The sequence below is a fragment of the Danio aesculapii genome, chromosome 4 (assembly GCF_903798145.1).
Source record: "Danio aesculapii chromosome 4, fDanAes4.1, whole genome shotgun sequence".
In the NCBI taxonomy this organism is placed as follows: Eukaryota; Metazoa; Chordata; class Actinopteri; order Cypriniformes; family Danionidae; genus Danio; species Danio aesculapii.
In genome coordinates this window covers 57167484-57194147 of record NC_079438.1, presented here as the reverse complement: position 1 = coordinate 57194147, position 26664 = coordinate 57167484, and the positions used below count along the sequence as shown (strand labels likewise).

General features: G+C 36.7%; 1 protein-coding gene across 1 annotated transcript in view; it reads right to left on the bottom strand.

The window, feature by feature from the left end:
• Positions 1-26664, bottom strand: part of cog5 (component of oligomeric golgi complex 5) — a 103833-nt gene that overhangs the window by 10976 nt on the left and 66193 nt on the right. Inside the window, exons 12-17 of the mRNA XM_056456210.1 lie at positions 23408-23609; positions 20901-21062; positions 19535-19634; positions 12499-12609; positions 9727-9789; positions 5206-5309 (exon numbers count right to left, since the gene is read on the bottom strand). Coding sequence (XP_056312185.1) covers positions 5206-5309; positions 9727-9789; positions 12499-12609; positions 19535-19634; positions 20901-21062; positions 23408-23609 — 742 coding nt within the window. The remainder of the gene's footprint in view (positions 1-5205; positions 5310-9726; positions 9790-12498; positions 12610-19534; positions 19635-20900; positions 21063-23407; positions 23610-26664) is intronic.

Below are 26664 nucleotides of genomic sequence, written 5' to 3'. Positions count from 1 at the left end.
TGAGTATTTTTTGGCAATTAGTTTTAGTTTTATGACCATCACTACCGTGATGCAGTATTTACGACAAAAGTACAGATAATATACTGTATAATAATTAATTAAAATCTGCATAAATTTAAAGACAGTACAGTAGAGCCACAATATATAGATATTTAAAAGCAGAAAGAAGTGGAACTAAACTGCATTTTATAAATTTATATACATTTCATATTTTTCTTTTGGAGTAAAATTACCTTAAAGGGATAGTTCACCCAAATATGAAAATTCTGTCATCATGTACTCGTCCTTTACTTGTTCCAAACCTGTTTGAGTTACTTTTAACGAAGCTATATTGAATAAAGCTGAAAACCTGTAACCATTGACTTCCATACTAGGAAAAATAAATAGTAAGTAAGTAATGAGTATTTATATAGCGCATCATCATCATGTATGGCCATACACTCAAAGCGCTTCACAATCATGAGGGGGGTCTCTCCACAAAACCACCAGTGTGTAGCATCCGCTTGGATGGCGCGACGGCAGCCACAGGACAACGACGCTGGTGCGCTCACCACACACCAGCTATAGGTAGAGTGGAGAGACAGTGATAGAGCCAATTCAGTGGATGGGGATGATTGGGATCCCAATGGGATTTTTAATGACCACAGAGAGTCAGGACCTCGGTTTAACATCTCAATCCAAAAGACGGCGCCCACTAACAGTATAGGGTCTCCTTCACATTGCTGGGGCATTAGGACTCACACAGACCGCAGATTGAGCGCCCTCTGGTGGCCTCTTTAACTTTACCAAGTACTACATATCTATATAGCTGCCTTTAAATGTATGTTGATATTAATTAAAACAATCATATTATTGCATTTGTACTCAAAATACATGACAGTAGTGAGAATCATCAAAAATAAAAGCTAACTGCAACAGAAAACCTCACAATAATGCACAAACCACAATACATGTTTAAATGCAGCATTAAATAAATCAAAAAGTGATTATATATTTTATTTTAATTAAATCTTATCATGAGATTCACGCCAAAATCCCTTCTTGTGCATTTAAGAAAACTAAAATGTCAGGACTTACCGATTGTCACTTGTTAAAACGCACTAACACAACCTTCTATACCATGTTTATTTCTTTGCCATCTTCCCTCAGGAGTGTCTTAATAACAGTGGGGACAGAAATAAAACAAGCCCACCAAGCCTGACTCCAGTGGCCCCGAGGAGACGAGAGATGTGGACAAAAGAAAGCTGCGCTGAATCACAGGGGTGACGCTTTAAATGTTATCAAACGCTGGCACATCACTCTCTGTTGTATTCAGCGGATCATCCGGAATGAGAGAACGAGCAAGAGAAAACGAGAGATAAATGCAGAAGAGAGACTACAGAGAATGTGTCCTGTGTTTCAGTCATGAAATAGTCATTTATAGTGAGTCTGTTGGTTTTTCTGCACTTATGTTGCATTTGCAGACTCATAAACTCAATAAAATGTTTTTCCTACTTAGAATTTATGTCTTGTTTCTAGTCCAAATATCGAAATATTTTTAAATCAAAAAGCATTTTCTTGCTGAGCATAAAATATTGTCTTGTTTTGAGAAATAATGTGTCAAAATTAAGTGAGTTTTTCCTTAAAACAAGCTAAATGATCTGCCAGTGGGGTAAGCAATATAATCTTATGCCAAATGGAAAAACAAGATTGTTTTGTATGTCCCCACTGTTACTACACTCTCAGAAATAAAGGTACACGAGTTGTCACTGGGGTGGTACCTTTTCAAAAAGTACACATTTGTACTTGAAGGGTCCATATTGGTACCTTAAAAGTATATATTAGTACCTAAAAATTTTAAGAGGAACACTTTTGTACTTTTTAGGTACTAATATGTACCCTTGAGGTTTTAATATGGACCTTTTATGTACAAATTTGTACCTTTTGAAAAGGTACAACCCTGTAAGACACTCCTGAGGGAAGATGGCAAATTCAATTCAATTCAAATATAAGTCATTATATATAAACATCCAATTTTATTATATAAAATCTGCAGTTTTGTATCATATCGGTAATGTCTATGTGTACGTATTTAATGAGGTTTTGTAGGCAAAGAAATAAACATGGTATAATGTTTTAATGCTGCACTTCAAAAAATGCCTTTCTTATTAGTTTTTGTCTTGTTTCTAGTCTAAATATCTAAAAGCATTTTCTAGACAAGCATATTATCTTGTTTTAAGATATATTATACCAAAATTAAGTGAGTCTTTCCTTAAAACAAGCTAAATAATCTTGTTTTTCCTTTTGATTTAAGATTATTTTGCTTGTTTTAAGGAAAAGCTCACTTAATTTTGACATATTATTTCTTAAAACAAGACTATATGTTTTGCTCGTCTAGAAAATGTTTCTTGATTTTTTTCTTAGATATTTGGATTAGAAACAAGACAAAAAAATCTAAGAGAGAAAGCCTATTAATTACACATTAAAAGGATGTTCACATGTAATTGAAATGAGATTTGTAAAGCATTTGTAAACATAGGAACGTGCAAATAAAATCACTATGAAAAAACAACAACTACTACATTGTATTTCTATTATTGTAGCATTGTGATACCCAAACTTAAAAATACTGGCAGTGCAACCACATTTTTCTTTTTAATTTAACTCCGTTTCATTGATGCTTATTAGTAAGAGAGTTAATCAAATATAAAGAATCAGTAAGATATCAATTGTTCCAATCTAGCAGCAGAAAAGTAAATTAGTTCACATTTTCTTCCTCTCTGAATTAATTAAACACAACATTATAAATAAAAAAATATATAAATAAAAACATTATAAAGATAACTAACAAATATTGGGCCTTAACAGCAATACAGAAAAATATGTAAACACAAATATGGAAAAGGTACAGCAGTTTAAAAAACGAACAAAAAAGAAAATCTAATTTTTTTTCTTTCTTTTTGTTTTTAAATGGCAAAGAACTAATAAAAAGCAAACCCATCACACTCTACACCTGCATTAGGAAACACTTTCATTAAATATAGTCTCAGAACTGCCCTCAACAAGACTAAACATGGCACACAATCCCAAATGTCATGTTAGTGTTTGAGTAAAAGCCCGCAAGGGGAGAACGCAGACTTTTTACAGCCATAAATACACATTTTGACATCTCATTTGTTTTTGTGGTATATGGTCAAATATAAATGTGAAAAATAGAGCTAAACTGGAGTGTTTCATACATTTCAGCTGTTCATTAGGTTACTGATGCTGCATGGCTTGTGCTGAGTAATTTACATAAAAAAACAACTAGATTAGTAATAAAAGTCCTGTATTTCACAATGCAACACTGCAAGTTTTTGTCCAAATATCAAAAAATTCTTTAAAAAAAAGCATTTTCTTGACAAGCACAAAATATTGTCTTGTTTTCAGAAATATTAAGTATTATAAATATTGAATAATGAGCAAAAGAATCTGCTCGTGGGGTAAATTGAGTAATCACTTTACAAAGCAAGAATATTTTGCTTACCCCTTTGGCAGATTGTTCTACTTGTTTTAAGGAAAAACAGACTTTTATGCACGTTCATGCACATTTGCACACACCCTGGTCATATTGACCTTATTCTAAAATGCAGAAGTGCGCCTGTTTTCGCGATTGTTTTTGAACTTCCGATTAGGTCCCCTATGGGAGAAATGACTAGGAATAATAAACTGCAGAAAACGGTCAAACTACTTGCTCTACAAACAAATGTTTGCATTACTATACAGACCAAGTAGAATAATATAATAAGAAAATATCAGTTTGCAACATCAAGCAGAGTAACGAGCAGTTTTTAACGTCTAAAAATTAATGGAAGTGAATGAGACCGGAAGTCTCGAGCCAAAAAGATTCAAATGGCTGCGCCTGCTGGTCGGCAAAGAATAAGGTGAATATTGTGTAGTAGTACTTTACTTTCTTTATTATCCACAAGTGGAAATTTATCTTTGGCTTCACCACACAACCACATCAGTGTTCACATCACAGAAAACAGGCAACATAAATACATTTAATGTCATCATATAAATCACATTAAAAATCATACACATTTTCTTTTACTTGAGATTGCCTAAAACATCTTTTTGATGGCAAGGGCTGAAATTTTATATTTAAAGATGTCATTCTTCAATAATGACATGAGATTTCTGTTTAATTCTCATTAATTGAATTTCATTTAGTTGTCTTTGTGCTTTATCTACAATTGCACTGGCAATTTTTACTACCCAACGCAGTTTTTGCTTTTCCTAAATTGGCAACAGTCCATACCATGTTAAAGTTCATAACATGTTAAAGTTCACAACACTGTCAACCAATTTCTTGTATACCATCTCAACTGCAGAATATCTTGACTCACACCAAATTGTTGTAACCTCCTAATAAGATATAAGATAAAACCTCTGCATTGCTTTTTTTAAAAATACACTCTACATTTCCAACAAATGTTAATGCACTATGAATAAATGTTCCTAAATATTTAAAACATCTATTTCATGTCTTTTAAGGACCAGAGGTTTCAACTTTTGAGGAAGAACTAGTTTATTTCTGCTAATTATCATCTCCTTGGCTTTATCAACCAAGTAAGTGAGTGGGCCTGACAAACCACCTGTAGGATAAACCTTTTCCTCTCTATGGACCAAGCCCTTTATTAGAAAGATTTCTAAGTTTCTATGTTTGTTTGTATAGCTGAGATGTTAAAAAAATATTTCGTTATATTTTCTATAGACGATTTCAATGTGGTGATGTCATTGGTCCATAAACATACCCTGCTTGTTGTCAAGCTATTAATGACTGTAACAAGAGGCAATACAATGTTATCTCAACATTAAAACAGCTGTCGTAACGTTATTCATCAATATATGGACCTAATAGGATTCTCTGGACCTATGCAAATGAAAAATGTAAAACAGGAAATATGTTAGGACCATTGTTATTGTTTACATCCCTCAAAATGGTCTATAACTTTATTCTTCATATCTAAAAGTACTGTGTATGGCTGTATGTGACAAATAAATGTCACTGTTTTTTGTCTTGTTTCTAGTCCAAATATCCAAAAATTCTTAAGAAAAGCATTTTTTGCAGTGTATGTACTTGACATTTTACTTCAAGCATGACAAATAAACTATGTATACTGTATATTTTGCTGTATGCATGATGCAGTGTGTGTTATAATAATAAGAGCTTTGCTAGCTTACCTAGAGAAATCCTCCTGGTGCATGGTAATAAGTATCGCTTCGACAGAGTCTGTAACAGAATTCAGTAGAGGCTGAACGGCACTACTCATCAGCACCTGAACCGCCTGCAAGAGACACATAAAACACAATACAAGTTCACTAAACAATGTGAATTAAACTACAATTATCCATGACAAGAGTTACTGAAGATGTGTGAACGTTTTTGGTGACACTTTAGGTATAGTACCAGTTGTTACCATAGATAAAGTACATGGCTTATTTCCATACTCTTGTATAAAATAAAAAAGGGGCGGGACATAGAGTAGCTCCTCCCCTTTTAAAATCAACCAATGGCAATTTGTTTTATGCCGTTTCAAGTGAAAAGCAAGTGAGAAGCACCTTGAAGGGGCGGGGCATGTCAGAGGCTAGATGTCATTTGATTGGTCAAGGTTTGATGGGAAATGGAAGTTTGAGGTGACGTGAAAAAAGTCGCTGACTGATTTAGGTGGAAGTGACAAACTACACGCCTTAGATGTTTATAGCAGTTTTATATTTTCTAAACATTAATTTTGTCACAGTTTTGGAGCAGACTAGCTAATAGATATCTTTAAAACTAAGACTGAAACTAACATTTTAATTTCACGAAACCTTAAATGCTTTGTTTATAGCAGTCTTAAAATAAAGTATGACCAATGTGTTCTTTTGAAGGTCATTGATTTGTGTAGTATTTCCTCAAAGTCACATGGCGACTTATGCCAACAACTGCTCTCCCATGTGATTGCCTGACATTTGCTGATGGGACATCAGTCTGACCATCGCGTGTCACAGCAGCTGGACTCCTCGTCCCAGCCTCTTATCCGGCTCTCCATCTCTGAGTGACATCAATGCAAACCCAATAGGTCTCTCTGACCAAATAGGTGCGGTCATTGGCAAAATCCCCTGCAAGCGGGAGATAAAGAGCAAATCTCTGCTGGACATCTCTTCCTCTTAGACTCCTTCACGACAAAGTTGGTGCTCACATACTTTGCAGACCTAGCTATCCTATTATTCGGACCACCCAGAGGCTAAAAAATAAACGATGGCAAAGTAAGGCTTTAGTTTAAGTAACGATTCACACCATTTACTATGGTGTATTATCTGCCTATTATTAAGATGCGAATTTTCTGATGTAAGTGCATGTAATTAAGGCCACTTAATATAAAGCTGCACCTTTTATTATTAGTATTTTTAAATTTTGCATAGAAATAGCACAAAATAAGTGCAGATTCTGTCTGCCCCCTATATAAATGAAGGCCATAAGAACATGCATCCACATTGCATGAGTTATTTGGGACATGGTTATCAATATGACATGTCCTACATGGGAGGAAAGCAAAAGACAAGTGGGTGCTCAAGTGTGGTGTAGTGTTTTTACCTTGGATTGTTGTGTTTACACTGAAAGATCTTTAGTTTAAGTAACAATTCACACCATTTACTATTGGTGTATTACCTGCTATTAATAAGATGCTTATTTTCTTATGTAAGTGCATGTAATTAAGGCCACTTAATATAAAGTTGGACCTTTTATTATTATTATTTTTTAACTGTGCACCAAAATAGCACAAAATAAGTGCAGATTCTGTCTGGCCCCCTTACGAATGAAGGCCATAAGAACATGCATCCACATTGCATGAGTTATTTGGGACATGATTACCAATATGACATGTCTTACATGGGAGAAGAGCAAAAGACAAGCGGGTGCTAAAGTGTGGTATCGTGTTTTCACCTTGGATTGTTGTGTTTACGCTTAAAGATCAGGGGTTAGTGTGTGCGCGTTTCTGTCCAGCTGGCAGGTATTGTTAAAAGAGATGAAGGGAAAGAGAATGACCAGTTTACCCATCTGATAGCCAATTTACCTCAAGGGAGAGAGTGCTGAATTCAGAGCAGCTCAATGTTTACCCAATTACTTTCCAAAACCACCTTCAGACTCGGTGTGTGTTAGTGTACAGCTGCAGCACCTCTATCAAAATCCTGACCCTTTGTTCATTGTCCCTCATGCTCACCTTTTAATTTCAATCTATCACAGATGCGCACATAATCACAGCCTGACGGTGTATCACGCACCGCTGTCTGCATAAATTGTGCTGTGCACTTGTTGCTAAAAAGCACTTCCAAATAAATGTCAAGGATGTCTGCTGTGAGCTGATATGCTGACAAAAATATGCAAAAAGAGACTATACTGATGGTTTTTAACATACTTTTAGCTGAGTCTTTGACTGTCTGACTCTGTCTCACACTCTATCTAGGCATAATACTGCTCATAAATATAATTTAATTTGAAATTAACAACAAATGTGATGTTGTGTGGAGATTGCATAGTGTTATTTTAGTTAGCATTCTGAACCAAGAGTGCGGTTTATGTCATCTTGTTGTCATGTTGAGTAGTGCACCTGTAATGCTGATACCAGTGGTCTGTTTTTCTTACGTGCAATACTCAATTAGCTGGATTTATTTATTTAAGATTTTATACACTCCAGAAAAGTTTCATTCTTTAAAACTTATCCGGATGTTGTAATAGCAAAAGGTCTGGCAGCTCAAACCTGCTCTGGAGCTGTCACAATCACCAGGGATCTAATCCTTGTGGATTGTTAGAGAACTACACACACCACACTAAAGAACTGCAACTCCCAGCATACACCTTGCTCACACCGGTTCCTGTTTTCCACTAATTGCAATAACACACAGCTGAAGCTATTCATGGACTAATTGAAGGACTATATAAACTGCACACACACATCTGGACTGAGTCTTGTAAACTGTTTGGTGAACTTTACGATGCGCTTGCCTTGCCTTGCCTTGTTGTCCTTTGCTTTGTCTGTTTGTTTACGTTGCTTACCGCTGGAACTGACCATTCGCCTGTTTATGACTAAACTCCGGATTTCCCTGCATGTACCCATTTGCTCCTGTTCTGACCATTGTTTGTATGACAACTCTCATGAATAAACCTGCATTTGGATCTTAAAAATCCATTGCCAGTGCCCATCCCATACCAGGAGCAAGCTTATTTTATTGGTTAATAATCGATTAAATGGTATCATTTCAAGCTAAGGTGATGCTGAAAGTATGTACCAGCTGCTGATATTTTCTTACAGTTGTAATGTATAAAAATGAGGGAATTAGCAATATTGTAAAACAATTTAAATCTAAAATAAAATAAAAATATGGATATAAAATAAATTGATTAAAATGTAATCTACACTCTGAAATGTACAAAACGTACATTTTTTTTTAATTTTTAATGACTAATATGTGCGCTTTAAATAATAATATATAGGTATACTTTAATGATACCATAAAGGATGTTTATTATTACAAACACATACTTTTAAGAGGTACTGCCACAGCTTGGGTACCATTTCTGAGAGTGTATGATGTTTTAAAAAAGAAATAATTATTATTTATGGTACAGTAGTCATGCACACATTATTGAGAGCTAATATGTGGATGATTTGATGCAGCGAGTGATGCAGACACTTCTCAAATATCAAAAAGTTGTTGTTTTTTAATGCCAAATTACTTTAAGTAGCCAGTTACGTTTTATGCCACAGGATTATTAAAACTCGAATAAACTACTACCCTGTAGCAAATCCACTTTAATTGTAAAACTAAATAAATTGCTAACCCTCTTGACACACACTGAAAAAACTGTTGCACACAAAACTGTTGCAAACAATTTATTTGTGTTGAATTTAAACAAGCAAATTAAATTGAGCAATGTTCAACTTAATTTGTTTGTTAAAATTCAGCTTAAATAAATTGTTTACAACCACTTAACGTAAAAGAATTTAGTAAATCCAAGGAAACATCTTTGAATAATTTTTTTCAGTGCATGAAAGTGTAAAGCCTGCAGCCCACAACTAATATGCAAAGTTATCTCAGATCATATTTAAAAAACCGGATCATTTACTATGAGTTTTATGTAATTTTTCTCACATGGATGATAATTGAATATTAATCAGATGATGTCATTATGGTGCTGTCTCGCATTACTTGTAGCATTGCTGATCACGAGTTCTAGGACTGATAGATTTGTCCATCACAAGCACATGCAGCAATCTTAGATCAATTCATCCAGATATTTTAATCTGATTCGCAAACTTGCCTTAAGAACAAAATTAGTCACAAATCAGCTATTGAGATTAAAAATCCAGGATCTGCCAAATCATCTTAGATTGTTTAAGTGAAGCAAAAATAATGACCCTAGGAGTAAATGGGATTTTGTTGTTGTTGTTGGTCTTTCTTTCTTTTATTGTCCACAAGTGGAAATTTATCTTTGGCTTCACCACATAATCACATCAGCATTCACATCACATATATCACAAATAACTAGCAAAACAAACACATTCAATATCAACATCAATTAACCCTTTTCATACTTGAAACCCAGTATTTAAAACCCTAATGACACACTATACACATTTTTCTTTACTTGAGGTTGCATAAAACATCTTTTTGATGGCAAAAGCTGAAATTTAATTCTCATTTAATTTCATTTAGTTTTACCTCTAAAGATGCTGTGAGCGATTGTTCTGCTGCTGGAGGAAAGCTGCCCAGTCCAGATATAACCTATAAAGAAAACAACTCAAAGTTAGCAATCATCCTACAATTCGAGCCCTTAAACCAGGGATCACCAATCACGGTCTTGGAGGGCCGGTGTCCCTGCAGGTTTTAGCTCCAACTTGCCTCAACACACCTGCCTGATTGTTTCAAGAATACCTAGTAAGACCTTGATTAGCTTGTTCAGGTGTGTTTGATTAGAGTTGGAGCTAAAATCTGCAGGACACCGGCCCTCCAGGAACAAGTTTGGTGACCACTGCCTTAAACAATGCTTCCCTGTCCTCACTCACAGTTCAAACCCTAAAAAAAATAATCCTACTGAAACAAGCGCCTTCACTTTTCAACTTTGATCACCGCCAGCTTAAATATTTAATCACAGAGTAATCTCTTTTTATTACCTTATTAATCAAACAGGCCAGGAAAAAGCTTTGGCTTCTGCTGTCATGTTTTTTTAATGGGGCAGACAGGGAACTACATCAGCTGGTGCTAAAAAAGCCACCTGTGAAATATCACCACTCAAATAGTACAGATATGATTGGTGATGAGTCTGCAGTTTCCCCAAGAGTCTCTCCTGAGGAAAGACGCTGCATTTATATGCGCTTTATAGACAGATGGACTATGTCTTACACATGGAGCGGTTTTATAATATTGCAGGTCTCTTTAATAACTTCAAACTCTTCTATTTTTAACACTTTTACTTGGCATGGAGGAGTGATTTCATTCATCCAGCTGAGTGAGTTCTGTTAATAAAATAGTGTTGGAAAGACATCAATGGGGGAACAACATCAATGGGATGCCAAAGCAGAACTTTGGTTAGATTTCTTAGCTTGTTTTAAGGAAGACATTTTTATACAAACTTGCCAGACTGGAATTAATTAAATTAATCAGGGGTTATATTTTCAGTTGAGCTTTTAAAGAAATGCTTTTAAAAGAAACCCCAGCTGGGTCAGTTACCATTTCTGTGTGGAGTTTGCATGTTCTCCACGTGTTCGCGTGTGTTTGGTTTCCTCCTGTTTCCTCCCAAGTCCAAAGACATGCGCTATATGTGAATTGAATTAGCTAAATTGGCTGTAGTGCATGTGTGTCAAAGAGTGTGTATGGGTGTTTCCCAGCACTGGGTTGCGGCTGGAAGGGCATCCACTGTGTAAAACATATGCTGGATAAGTTGGGAGTTCATTCCACTGTGGAGACCCCTGAATAATAAAAAGGTTTAAGCCGAAAAGAAAATGAATGAATGAATACTTTCTTTCTTTTGTCATGCCATTTAAAAGCTTACGAACATCCATCACTATTCACATGTATTGTACAGTCGACATTACAGGATACATTGAACAAAAATTAAATAATAAATAAATGTATTTTAACAAAGATTTCTTTTATAACAGTTGTCAATCTTACTTTACCCACAGCTTAGGGCAGGGGTGGGCAATTAATTTTTTCAAGGGGCCACATTAGACTCTGGGGCAGTTTTAGCGGGTCAGATCAATAAAGTTAATCTGTTTTTTAAAAAATCTGTGAAACTATTCAATAAACATTCATTCATTCAGAATATTTTTTATGTTCAGTGAGAAAATTCTAGCCTGTGTTGGGCTGAAAAAGTGCACTGAAGTCAGGTTGAGAGAGGATCTGTATCTGCATTTGTTCAATTGTTAATCGGAGGTAATTAGTCTAGCTTTATTACACTGTAATTCCATACAAAGTGTGAATCTGCCTGGTTGGTTTCTGTCACATGACTCGTGGTTCGCTCGCGGCACTCTGAAATGTTTCGATTTTTTTCAACTCGCGGCACCTGGCAAACGTTGGCATGACATACTGCATGTGTATCCCTTCCTATTTGCTTGTTGAACTCGCCGACTCTATTTGTAATGATGAATCTAAGCGCGCAAAAGACGCTACATGTAAAAGTCCCCTTTTGTTGACTCAAAATATCAGACCTGCGCATTGCAAGGCCCTGTTTGCGGTTGAGGTTAAATTAAATAAATACTTCATGCGGGGCCTGTGGGCCGTAAAATGCACAGGTCTTAGACTTATCATAGGGGTTATGATTTCAATAGGAGCTTTCAAAGTAAAATATAGTGCTCATTTCACCTTACTAAACTTCTTTATTTCTTACTTTCATTCATTTTGTTCTGGATTAATAATGCTTAAGAGCATCCAACACTGTTCACATGCATTATATTAATTAATTTTCCCTCGGCTTAGTCCCTTTATTCATCTGGGGTCGCCACAGGGGACTGAACCGCCAACTTATCCAGCATACATTTAACGCACCCTTCCAACCACAAACACCATACGCTCTTGCGTTCACATACATACACTACGGCCAATTTATCTTATTCAATTCCCCTATAGCAATGTGGACTGTGGGTGAAACCGGAGCACACGGAGGAAACCCACGCCAACACGGGTAACATTCATAATCCACACAGAAACGCCAACTGGCCCAGCTAGGGCTCAAATCAGCAACCTTCTTGCTGTGAGGTCACAGTTCTAACCACTGAGCCACCATGTCGCTCCTCACATGCATTATAAGTTAAATAATATTAATCTATATTAATAATATGTAATGTAAACAATATTCTGATAAAACGCCAAAGAATATTTAATAAAATGAACTCAAAAAGGACATCAGCGAATATAGAAATAGAACTATTCTACACAAAGGGAAATAAATCATATTTTAATCGTCATTTCTTGAATAAGAGGTGTCAATCTTACTTTAGCCACAGCTTGCTGCAGGCGGAAAAGAGAGTTCACAACGGCAATGTTTCTCCTCTGACCCTCCGTTAGGGGTCCGATCACCTGACTTGCATCACCCTGAGTACACAGCTGAAAAAAATGGCAGAAGAAACAAGGAAGAGAGAATAAAAAGAGATTAAACATATTGCTGGACAAATATTAATCATGATTATTCACAATCTAAATAAAAGTTTGGTTTGGCATAAGTTTGTCTACAGAGCAAACCATTGTTACACAATGTCTTGCCTAATTACTCTAACTTTAACCTAATTAACCAAGTTAAGTCTTTAAATGTCACTTGCTGAATACTGGTGTCTGATTACAAGTGTCTTGAAAAATATCAGGTCAAATATAATAATAATACTGTCATCATGGCAAAGATAAAAAGGGTTTCAAAATACATTTACACATGGCGCAGAACAATGGAATTTAATGCAGTGCTTCGTGTACATTCTGAGATTTATATCGTACATATCGTACATATATCGTGCAATCATGCAGTGAAGATCATTGATTATTAACGAAACGCGGCGATTTAGTAACACCATACAGTTCAACTGGGTTACTAAAAATTCTAAATCCTTCAGCATATACCCTATTAAGCATCACAATCAAAGTAAATAATCAAGAAGTCAACATCAAAAACAAGGAGACCGCAGGCTGCCGCTAATTTCCCCAGATGTCCTAGTGTTCGTTTGAGGTCAGAAGCGCTTTGCTCAGTGGTGGCACAGCGGTCAGCATGCTGAGACACGGGCGTCACATATGAAGCTCAAACAGCAGAAGCAGCTGGCATTGTGGGTAGGAGGGCAAGCAACACAGAGAGGAAAAAGAAGACAGATTTGCACTGCTCAGTGCCACACCATAGAAACTAACAAGCAGAGGGTTGTCTTAGTCACGAGCGGACCACCGCACACAAACACATATTCGTGCTGCACTGCTGCCTCCTGACATAAACAAACAGCTACTACAGGCAAAACAACTCAAAGTGTAAAATGCAAGAAAAAAGTAGCTGTACACACTCTTGATCTCTGCGGTGTCGACTTTTGAAGCTGAAAATTCAACTCTACTGTTGAATAAAAGGGACTTTTGGTGACATTTTAGTAGTTTGAAATATTATTACAAATAGGAAATAATAATATATAAAGAAATAAGTCTGTAAAATAACAGAGAATGCACTAGTAGTTTCTTACAAGGTCTTTTTTGTAGTGTAATATACAACATTAACCTAGACAATATATCACTTTCAACTATTAAAAATGTAAATAGTTTTAACCGGCTATAGTCAGACCCACCTACCTATGAGCAATGGATAAAAAACAATTAGAGAATTTACGAACTGGAAAGAATAACTTATTGCTGTAGACTGCAGATGAATATATTTGAAACAAGATGGAACCCAGTCCAAAGAATAATGTATAACTAATAGCGCTGCACACTATATAATTTCAGCATGTGCAAGTGTCCAATAGTCAGGTCGCAGGATATGCAATATTAAGTGTATATGTTGTGATTATATTGGGGCAAGAGCCATAATTTTGGAAACATGACATTTGTGGAGTTTAATGAAAGTTGATCATCTGCATGTGTTTTTATAACCTGTGACTTTGCATTCAGGGCAGGCACAAGAAATCTTACCTTTGTAAGTTTAAGTTTATTTAACTATTTACAATGAAGATTATACTGTGGTTTTACATATGATTATTCAATTTATATACCTGAATACTGTTTGGCTCCTCAGAAAACTATGAAGCATTGTAAATTTCTTATTTTTTTGTGCTTTATTGTATGTGCATATGCTTTTAAATTCTTTATGCATGATTTACACACAGAATAATCCCAAATTAGCATAAATTAATGAATTATTTCCAAGTAGAGCTATTCTCGCTATCTGGTGAAATTATATTCATATTGCAATATGTCTTGCAGACAAACTAAGTATCGCAACGTCAGATTTTTACAGTATCGTGCAGATCTAATAGCTAACTTCAAACATACAACATATAGTAAACAACTAAAACAATATATTGTTTTAAAATAACACTATGCAAATGTGAATTTTCCCCTCTAATCTTTTCAGTAGCCATCCCTATCGACTTTCTCTGATGTATCTGTGATGTTATGCTGCGTTCTAATAAAAAAAAGCATTAAAAAAATGTTAATAGTTTAAAAAACTTGGGGTTTTAAGGTCTCAACGCATTAATAAACAAGGGAAAATAAAACAATAAAACATGCAATACAAAACTGCTAATTTATGGATGTTTTTACAGTGCAAGTGATCACACCTTGCATCAAGGGTTGGATGAATACAATTGGGAAGTAAAAAAAATTCACATATAGTCTGCAAGGAAAGCCACATAGGATAGTGGCAGCGGAGTGCCATGGCAACGGCCTAAAAATGGAAAAGCAACGGTTAATTAACGTTTCCCGTGGCAGGTGTGGAGATGCCAAGTGTGGTGCAGTAACGCTAGTGGTTGCTCCTTCACACCTGATGTTAAATAAAGCACAGCCTCCAGCACAAATCTGCAGTCCAATACAGTAACGAACTATTCCGAGATTAACTGCTGTGCAACCCCGGCTTTGCAGTAAACCTGCCCGAAGACCCAAAACATTCCCATTCTTCTGTAATCCTCAGAGAAGTACACTGTTGTCAGATATTTTCACCCTACAGCTAAACCAGATTAGAGGACGATACTTTGAAAGTTATTTTCAGCCATGTTAAAGTAAACTACTGTCAAGTAACATTTTTAAAGTCAATAGTAAGATACATACACTACATTTTAAGATAATATTTTAATACTAGTTACAAACACTGATATACAATTAAAGTCAGAATAATAACCCCCCCCCCCCCCTGTATATTTTTCCCCAATTTCTGTTTAATGGAAAGAAGATCAACACATTTCTAAACATGATAATAACTCATTTCTAACTTATTTCTTTGCCATGATGACAGCACATAATATTTGACTAGATATTCTTCAAGATACTAGTATTCAGCTTAAAGTGACATTTAAAAGCTTAACTAGGTTAATTAGGCAAGTTAGGTTAATTAGGCAAGTCATTGTATAACAGTGGTTTGTTCTGTAGACCAGTGGTTCCCAAAGTGGGGGTCGGGACAACACGGGAGGGTCGCTTGGTTATTTCCAAAAATCAAATTCATTTTATTAAGCTATTAGATTTAATACATTTTATCCATAACCTACGGAAGAAAGAAAAATAGTAGAAATAGAAAAAGCAATCTGCCTTTCGATTTTTTTTTGCCACCCCTTAGGTGATTACGTTATAGTAAAGACACAGCACATTGATTTTATGGCACCAGGTTAAACTTTCTGATACCTTTATGGCACTCACGTACACTAAAAATAAACAGGCCACAACTGAAGATGGAGGATGGTCTCTGAGTGGCGTTCTTCAAAATTAAATGCTAAATAGACTTGGGCCTTTTGGCTGTGTTGGGCAAGCTACTTGAAAAGTGTAGTGAGCTAAGCTATTAGCTACTCTACTTAAAATGTAGCTTAACTACATTAAAAGCTACCCTCTGGGAAATGTAGCAAGCTAAGCTAAAATCTACTTGGCAAAAGTAGCTTAGCTACATTAAGCTGTTATTTATTGCAATAAAAATAGGGCAATAAAATACATCTAAACTATTTTTGCCATTTTTATTTTTTATATCAAAGCAACTTAAATCCAATTCAATCAGATCTTAGTGATCAATAAAACTGTCAATGAAACATACGAGGCATACTTGTTCAGTTTAGTTATTTATTCCAAATAATATGCTGTACTAAATAGAAACAAATTATAGTTACACATTTGTGTAAATATTTAAAATAGTAATTTGTAAAGGGAAATATTTAGGAAGAAGCATTATATTGTATATTTACACATCTTCATTAATGAATTACACTACATAATGTAGTATTATTAGTAATTATCATAAACTAATAGTAATTACCATAGTATATTTTAGCCTTTACTACAGTGAACTATATATATAGACCTCCTCTCGCTCAGTCATCTTTCCATCAAGCAAATTTCTCGTGTTAGCCGAATTGGTTGGCGACATCACCGACCAGAGCGAGAGGTGGCAGTAACGCACCAAAAAATTTGTTGTAGACCACCGTTAAACAAGAAGAAGATATCGTCATTCTCGCCATCATATGGATTTACTTTCATCGATTAGACACTGGCCTCACTGCTCCGTAAATGACGGTGCCATCACTTATTGATCCGCGATTGGTAAATGTAGCTTGTGTGGACGCTACTGCGCTACTTGACTAAAATAATAGCTTTGCTACTGAAAAGCTATTCGATTTATAAAGTTGCGACGCAACCACCATGCTACTGAGAAATGTAGTTAAGCTAGTACCGTCACTCCTTGTAGCGACGATACTGCCCAACACTGCCTGTTGGTATGTGTGGCCCTTGTTGTGTGCAAGGTTCATATATTTATAACCACCTTAGAGGATATTGGGGGTCTCGAGTCACTGGCATTGTTATTTTTAAAACAGCTTTTATTCTAGCCTAAATAAAACAAATAAGACTTTCTCCAGAATGAAAAATATTAATGGAAATACTGTGAAAATTTCCTTGCTCTGGTAAACATCATTTGGGAAATATTTGAAAAAGAAAAAAAATTATTGTATTTGTAGTAATAAACTGTATCGTTTCAAAAAGCAATTGTTTTTGTGAATTCCTGACATAAAAAAAATCTGATTTTCTCATCAATAGCCTCTACAGAAAGTTGGCAGTAATTGCATCATCAGATTAGACAGGGGAAATATAGGCTTCATCAGGACATCTGCTTCAGTTTTTTATGAAGCATACAGCAAATTTCTCCAATGCAAGAAGCACTCCCAAAGCTTTTGCAAATAATTCTACAAGTGCACTCTTGCGGAAATTTCTGGATCAAAGCTGGTTTAAGTCCCGTTCCATTATCACAGCATGAAGGATATCAGAGGTCAATAGAGACACAGTCTTTCGCTTTGTCTTCATTTATATCCAACCATTAACTGATGAAGTCCGCAAGCTGTTAAGCTGGATTTGATTAAAAAAGAAGCCATCTGTGTCGACTTGGAGAGCTTCTCGCTTCCTCAGATTGTCAAAACAATATTTCTGATCGCTCAGGAGAATCATGCAATATACCAGTATGATATCACTACTCGAAGTCCGAGGACAGGTCAAGGCTTGGCACTAAAAAAAGATGCTGAATTGAGTTCACAGGACACATCTGTACTGCAGGAAAGAACAGAACCAAATCCTCGTTATTCATCTTTTTGCTGACATAAGACAGATTGAGTCAATGGGCCAGTGATTTGAGGACAGACACCAGACTAATCCAATCACACCACCTCCATTGCCAGGCACGGTCAATCACACCTCCAGCTTACAGTGAAGGGAGATAGACCTACATGAACAAGCCATTCTGTTAAAGCTGACAGGCAATGTGGTACATGCACACAGACCTTAAGCAGATTCAAGGACTTTTTAAAATATCATTCATTTTAAATCAAGCACCTTTGTAATTCATAACCCAGCATACCAAGCGCCATGAAAGTCCTTACTGAACTTCACATTTCATTTGCACTTAAATTTACATGAAAAATATCTAAAAGAAAAGTTTTAACAATTCTGACTGTTGAAAAAAGTCATCTTCAAAGAATTTCAATACAATTCAATAATGGTGATATTTAAATGTGCTTTCTGGAAAATTAATTAAAAACATGCATTATTTGATTTGAATTAAAGTTTTCAATTGAAAAAGTTAAGTTTTTTTATTCTGTTTTTTAACAATTAAGTACAATTGTTGAAATAAAACCTATAAACGAATTTAATTTCATATTTATTGGCCAAAGCCATATCACCCTGCAGCCCAAGACCAGTTACTCTCTAAAGCTATGCAGGGCTGAGTGCAGGGGGCACTCAACATGTGGTCTGTGTGGGTCCTAATGCCCCAGTAAAGTGAAGGGAACTCCGCTAGGAGGGAAACGATTCCAAGGGCCCACGTCGTTTAGGACCCCCAAGAGTTGTTATTAGAACCTTAGAACCCCCCCTATCCCCACCCACCCCCTGCATGACCGCCCGCCTCCTTCCTAACATCCGCTACACCCCCCCCCCCCCATCCGTCAAGTACACGCTAATGCTTTCATAGGGCCCCTAGGAACACTATACTGTAAGTGACTGTCATCTTGTGGATGGGAGTCCAGATCCTGACTCTGATGTTTTTAAAAATCTCATAGCACTTCTTGTAAAGAGTAGGGGTGTAACCCTGGTGTCCTGGCCAAATTCCCTCCATTGGTCCTTACCAATCATCCTCATCTACTGAATTGGCTCTATCACTGTCTCTCCACTCCCCCTATAGGTGGTGTGTGGTGAGCGCACTGGCGCCGTTGTCCTTTGGTTGCCGTCGCATTAGCTGAGTGGATGCTGCACACTTGTGGGGGTGTGGAGCGACCCCTCTCAAGATTGTGAAGCGTTTTTGGTGTATGGCCATACACAATAAATGCGGTATATTAATACACATTACATTTAGTTTGAGCACTTTCAATATATACTTTCAATATATATTTGTTTTTAAGTACTTTACAGCCCTTGAACCTATATGTCTGAAATTTAAGTACGGACTTAGATTTAAACCCTGAATTAGATTTCATTGTACTTGTACAATGACAATCAAGACTGTATTGTTTAACTACATTAAGCAATTACTGCATTTTGTTGCGATTTCACTCTCTATCGTCATCATTGGCTGGTTCATAGGGCTACTATTTATAGACCGCATCAACGTGCACCTCTAACTAGGTAGGGTGGGATCTTCCCTGCCTCTTGTCCAGGTCATGACTCTCAGCAGGTGTTCTGATTCTTCAGCGCTTGTTGAGACGCGTCCCACCCTTCCCCGGCTCTCATAATGAGCTCAGTCGCCGACCATGTGTGTCACCTCCCTGGCAGGGTTGAGGGGCATGAGAGCAGACAGCCTCCCGCTCAGCCGAGCTCATTATCCCTGTGTGCCTCTTACCAACTGCTCCGACTTGACGCAGAAGAGCTGCACCGTCTTGGCGGCGTTCTTGGCCACTGCAATCGTGAGGCCGGAATCCACTGATGCAACATTCAGCTCACTAGCATACAAAAACAACATGCAATACAGTCAATCAGAACAGTCTGTGTGCAGTCTGGTTACTTTAATCACCGTACATTTACCAGATTATCCAGATTAGGTGATTTGCTAATAAAAATATAAAATAGTATTTTTTTTTTGATAGTTGATATTTCTCTTGTATGCAATTTCGCACATTGTTGGTTTGCATTCTACGTTGAGGATATATGCAGTGTATCCTTAAAAGTGTAATTTAGTCTATTGTGCAATTAGCCAAAGTAAGGTTTCTTAGAAGGCGGCATAATGGCAAAGATATGTTTTCTTGGACACTGTAATCGTGAGGCCAGAATCCACTGATGCAACATTCAGCTCACTAGCATACAAAAACAACTTACAGGATAGACTTATCAGCCAATTACAGTCAATCAGAACAGTCTGTATGCAGTCTGGTTACTTTAATCACCATACATTTACTAGATGATAGGGTAATTTGCACACAAAATATATAAAATAAATTTTTTTTTAGTGATTTGTAATATGAAATCAAATTGAAGTATACTGATAATTGACAATTCCCTTGCATGCATTGTTGGTTTGTCGTCTCTGTGGTGGAAAAATACAGTGGATCCTTAAAGGGGTAATTCTGTACATGCAAGATGAGCTCTTAATAAAGTTTCTTTGTCTATCGTGCATTTAGCTAAAGTAAGGTTTCTTAGAAGGCCGTATAATGAAGTTATAATGTATTCTTGCCCACTGAGAACAGTCTGTATGCAGGCTGGTTATTTAAATCACCATACTTTTTTCTAGATTAACCAGATTAGTTAATTTGCAAATAAAAATATTGATATTTTGATGAGCTTCAAATAAAACTTCTTTGTCTATCGTGCATTTAGCCAAAGTAAGGATTCCTAAAAGGTTGCTGATCTTTCTTAAATAGATTCTGAGCTTTTTAACAGCAGATACTGCTGTAGGCTCATTGTACACTTAAAGGCTCACAAGGAGGAGTATTTGTAGGTGCAAAAGTCATGAAAGTTGACTTTTATGTCACTAGATATATAGCTCACTATGAAAACTTTTATCATTTGCTTAAACCGTTCCTAGGTTTATTCATTTTTATTTTAGGTTCAAGTGGTATTTGTAAGGAATTGGATGCAAGCAGTTTGTAAAGCATGCAGTGCCATCTGCTGTTATGCTCAGAATCGAATCAAGAGAGAATATCGATATATTTTGAAATTCTCTGACTCGATTTCTCACCACATCTGTAGTATTCTAAATATCAGAGCAGTACCTGGCTATTGTTTTTATGATGCTGTCCAGTTCATCATTAGAGGGTGGGTTTCGACCCCCTTGAGGGAACACAAGGTTGATGGGGTCAAAGAGGCGGGATAAAGACTTGGAAAGGTAAGCAGCTTCATATGGCTGAAGAGAGTCCTTTAGATCCTTCTCTGGACTAGAATAAAACAATAATGTCAGAGCAGTTATTCATTTGATTTAGGGTGCATACAACAAATAAATATCAACAAATGTAAAAGTATTGTGCTACTTTTGTACGGTGTCAAATCTCCAATGTTTCCATCATCATTTCTATGTAATCAGAGTACATCGTTAATTGTGATAAACATGTGGCATGTACAGGCAAGCCCAAAATTATTCATACTGCTGGCAATTCTGACATAAATGTAAATAAAAGCTGAGAAGTGTATATATTTTTTCCACAATGATGCCTCTTGTTTATCATCCTAATATCTTTTGGGAGAAGCCAGTGTCATTTTCAGGCTCGACTGTATATCACATACTTCATTTGTATATTTACAAATTCACTGACCTAAGTCTGTTCATTTTAGTAAGACGCATGCCTTCCGATATAATTAAAAGTAGAGACAAAATTTAAAGCACAATAGAGCGAGTGACACTTAAATGAAACCTCAACCTTCATAACTTCTTCATTTCAATACATATCAGAGGCCCAAAGATTTAATTTTGCCATTGTAACAAATAGTTTTTCTAGCTGACAGCCTTTTAATTTTACAATAATCACTCTGTTTGTCTTGTGTACACCAAAAATCTGAGTAACTGAGATTTTACTAAATTAATACAGATTCCTAAACAATAATATGCAAGATGCAAAATACGATGGGACCATCGCAACTGGCCCACTTTTACAGGTACTCTGCCTTGCACCAACTGTGGGTCAGTGGCATAATTCCCCCCTCCTTTCTTACTGTAGCACCAGTTAGGGAGTTAGGGATGTACTCTATATAAGGTTGGTGGTTACAGCTGGTCATCAGATGGGCACCCCCCTTCCTTGGTGTTTCACCGATTTAAGCCCATGACACCTCGGGAGGGCTTGACAGCAGATCCAGCATCCTGGATCTACTCCTGCTGACCACCACCAACTCTATGTTATGGTTTGTCTTTCAACTGGTTGGCTTTTCCACCGAACCTCCCTTTGTAGCCAAATCCAGCGAGATGTTGCTTCTGCCTCTATAGTAACCTTTCCTACAAGGCGTTTCCTGGCCATTCCTTCAATTCCCAGCCATCCGAGGGCTCTCCAGAGTGACTGCCCCGCAAACCCCCTACAACCCACCTCTACTGGTAAATTCCAGGCCCTCCATCTATTCTCTTGGCTCTCAAGTATCAGAGTTTGATATTTCTTGAGCTTACATTCATGGGCCTCCTCCATTCTTTCCTCCCAGGGTATTTTAAGTTCTATAAGCACCACCTGTTTGGTGCCTCTAGACCATAGGACAATATCTGGTCTGAGGCTAGTCTGTGCTATTTCCTCTGGGTATTTAAGCTGCTTTTTAAGGTCTGCTCGCATTTCCCAATCCTTTGCTGAGGCCAGAACGCCTCCTGTCCTTCGTCCTGCTGCAGTGCTCTCTCCTGACCTAATAAACTGAATAAAGCACTGCCCATCAGAACCATTGACACTAGTGTCAAAGAGGTCGGCATAAACATCATTATCTTCAGAATTTAAAACCAAATGAATCCGACTTTGTAAGTAAGGGCAAAAAAATAGGCCTGCAAACTAACAAAAGACAGATATATCCTTAACAAAAGTATCACTAAACGTAATGTTTAGTGCTGTATTTATGAAGTGCATGTGTTTATCAGAAAGTAGTTCATAAGAGCTAAACATAGATCTGAATCTCTGCTAAATAAAATATTTAGAAAACCATTTACCCTTAGATTACCCTGACACGCTGAATGCATTTGCCAGTTTTTCATAAGAGGCTTTAATAATCTTGGCTTTAATTGCTGGTTGTCATGCATTCTGACAAGCTTTTTTTGATGCTGTATTATGCGATATGAGACATGGGCTGTTTAGGGGACAATCATGATTATGGGATCTGGCTGTCTGATCAGAGTAGAGGCAGAAACGTTGATGCACTCTGAGAGATTGTTTGACAATGTGTCTGAGCTTAGAAAGCCTTCTCTGCTTCCTAATGCATCTCTCCATTCAGGTGAAAAGCAGAAATGCTGTCTGATTGAAGAGAGCAGTTGTGAGAGCACTTTGTGGGTAGGAGGAATCTTTGTTGGCCAACAGAAATGATGCAGAAGATAATACTTTGTCTAAATAAGGAAGCTTTGGCTTTTATGATGTGAAATCATAGCATTTCCGTTTACTTGCATTCAGGATGTTAAATCCGGCGGATGTCAGTGATTGACAGATACAGTTTAGTATTAGGCCTCTGCTTGAAAATAAGATAATACAAATCATATATTCTACTAGGATGATTGATTCTGATATTACAGTATTGTGACAACACTAGTGTGTATCATAGTAGTACTTACTCATAGTCTGGTTTGGTGTGTGTGAACAGATCTTCAGTGTCATGCTCTGTTGCTGGCAGTTCCACGTCAAGACCTGCACCACTGCTCACTAGCGCCCCCTGTATGCTCGCACTGTATTGCTGTAGCCGTTTCCACAGCTCATTATAAAGCCTTAAGAGCTTGGGATACTCTCCTTCCAGTGCCTGCTTTAGGAAGGTTGATGCTGAAAACAAAGCAGAAATAAATAGAGTAGAGGATACGTTTAAATAAGGAGGATGGACACAGATAAATTCACGTTTTGCATGTTTGGTATGATAATGTAACCCCCCTGGTTTTACTAGCCACACTATAAATGGCATTTCCAGCATAGGAGACAGTTTCACTAACAAGCATGCCAAAGACCACAGCCATTAGTATGCTTCTTGAGGTCAGTAAAGTGAGGTTTACAAACATAGCTCTTTACTAGCTGGCCTTCATTATAATTGCAACATAATTGTGTTATTCACCCCAACATGAAGCAAACTTACACCATCTAAAACATGTATATTATGAGCAAGCATCCTGAATTCTGATATTGCTTTAGCATCTGTTATGATGTACTTCAGAGGGATGCATCAAATTCTAAAGTGTATGTAATTATTTAAAAAATCTGATGTACACTTTGAATACTATTATAACTATTACAATTAATATTGTTCATTGTGTGCTGTCAAGTGGTTTGAAATGTGCAGTTTTATTCGATTGTTTCAATTCGAAACATGAAGAGAGGGCGGGACAAAGTAGCTCCTTCCCTTTTAAAAACAGCCAATAGCGTTTTGTTTTGTAACAGGTTGAGCTAATGAATTGAAGGAGGCGAGGCATGTTAGATACTAGAGAGCATTAGATTGGTCAAAAGATTTGATGAGAAACTAAAGTATGAGATGACGTGAAAGAAATCGTTGATCCATTTAGGCGCAAATGACAAACTGCAAGCTTTGAATGTTTATATCATGTTTATATATTATAAATGCTAATTTTGTCATTGTTTTGGAGCACACTAGCTTATAGATATCCTTAAATCGAACATACTGATACTAACATCTAACTTTATTTTAATCTCACAGAATCTTTAAGCTTGTATATTAATACTAACAGCCCAAATAAGACAACATTTTCATGAAAAGACTTCTATTAAAAAAAATTCTGTTTAGAAAAACTAACCAAATTCAGATTTATATATTGGCTAAAATGTTGTGAATATAATTTGATTTTTAAAAGTGTTTGTTATTATGACAAGCAGTGACAGGAACCTACAAAAATCATTGTTCTTCAGTGCGATGAAAAACCACAAACCCACAGAAACAATGTCAACAACAACAACAGCAAAAAAAATTACAGGAAAAATGTTGCAGAATGAGAGAGTCAGATGGAATTGCATAAAAAATACCTCTTCATTAATATGGTAATAACCCAACTTTACAGGTGATTAAATGCTGGAATATTATGCAGATTGTTTCCTATGCAGATTGATTTGATGAATGCATAATTGAGTAGTTCAAAAGCGCATGCACCTTAAATGGTTTCAGTCGTCAATGTTTTGCCAGAACAAGAACAAAGACGAGCCGCAGTAGTTCTACTCTACTGAGTGGTGTCAGTAAGCTGTAGCCATGCTCTGCTGACGCTCTATTTCTGAATTATTGCCGGTAGTGAAGCTTAAATTTCCTCACTTCATAAATCTGCGATGCAGCAGTGTTCAAACAAAACCCTTGACTGTCAAGAAAATCTTTCCTCAGGGTAGGTGATGAGGTGCATACAAAACCAACAAACAAACGTCAGTGTCAAAATAATGGAAAATGCATTGAACTGTAGTGTTAGTCAAGGGTCTGAGATTGCCTTTCATGTTGTAATACAATAATAAATGAAAAAACACTATAAACAACAAAACCGACATTAAAACCTGTATTACTGTTAGTAAAATAATTATCAGTTCTACTAGGGTTAGAGCAATTCACACCAAACACTGAAAAAACAACCCTCACTGTAGAAATGCAGGGTTCTACACAATTCCTTCATGTTGTCCCAACACATCGTTTAAATTAACGTAATTGTTTTTTTTACACCTTTAAGCAGCTTAAAAATAAAACAATTGAGTTATCCACCCCCAAAAAAACTCAAGAATTGTGTTGTTTCAACTTATTCTAAATAATATAGCTTGAACAAGCAGCACAAGCCATTTTCTGAGTGCTGAGCAACTCAGTCTTCATCCTTTGACCTGCTCTTTGAAAGGCACACAGTTCAAGAGAGAATTCTGGGAAGAGGGAGGAAGCTGTCAGTGGTCACAAAACGTATTTTAGGACAAAGAGGGAGTGATAAATCATTTATAAGCAGATCTTTTCTGAAGGCTTGTGGAGCGGTGATGTCTCAAGACAGAGTCTATAACAATCGACCTGAGAACTAAAATGACTTCTGAAGGCATCTTGGAACTGTAACAGTTTGCATCTTCGCCTCAAACATTCTCATTTTGTGATGTGCAGAAAGAGACAGAGTAAAGCCCCCTGGGGTCAGGAGGATATAAAAGCAAGTTTGATTGAGAGGTTTCAAATCAGGATTGATAAAGGCTTTGAAGAGGGAAGCATTTGGATAATGAAAGTGATGCAGAGGCTTCTATTTGCTTTCTATTGATCATGTGAGTGAAGCACAAAGCATCATTAGCTCATGATAACAAAAGCAAGGATCAATAGAGCCGCACCATCAATGCCAAGGTCTAAATTACAGTGGCCCTACAAGGAGGACGTGCGGGCTAAGGTCTTAAGCACTTTAATTAAGATGGGCACCATCACAATAAACCAATTTGCTCTATTAATTGGATGATATTGTAGTATAAAGTTGGTTTAAATTTGCAATACAGCCACTAAATGATGCAGATGTTATCGGTTGAGTAAGCAGATGTGATTATATTTAGTTGAAGTCAAAATTGTTCAATAAATATTTCGGATTAACGTCATTAAAAATCTCTGTTTACAAGGTAGACTCTTGGATAATCAGACTATTGTCTTAATCGTATTAAAATCAGAGTATCGGTGTCCATGTAAATGTAGTCCGTGTTAGAGAAGGAACAGGTTAACAGAGTCTTCTCAAAAGCAATGCCAGAAGAGTGTACGTGGGTAATAGAGTTTGAATCCAACTGTAATGTGATGAAAAGAAAGCAAGAGCGGAGGAGAAGAGAGAGACGAGGCGCAGGAGGGGAGCTTGTGTAACACACTCGCACACAGAATGAGCTTTTGAGATGCATGGCGGGG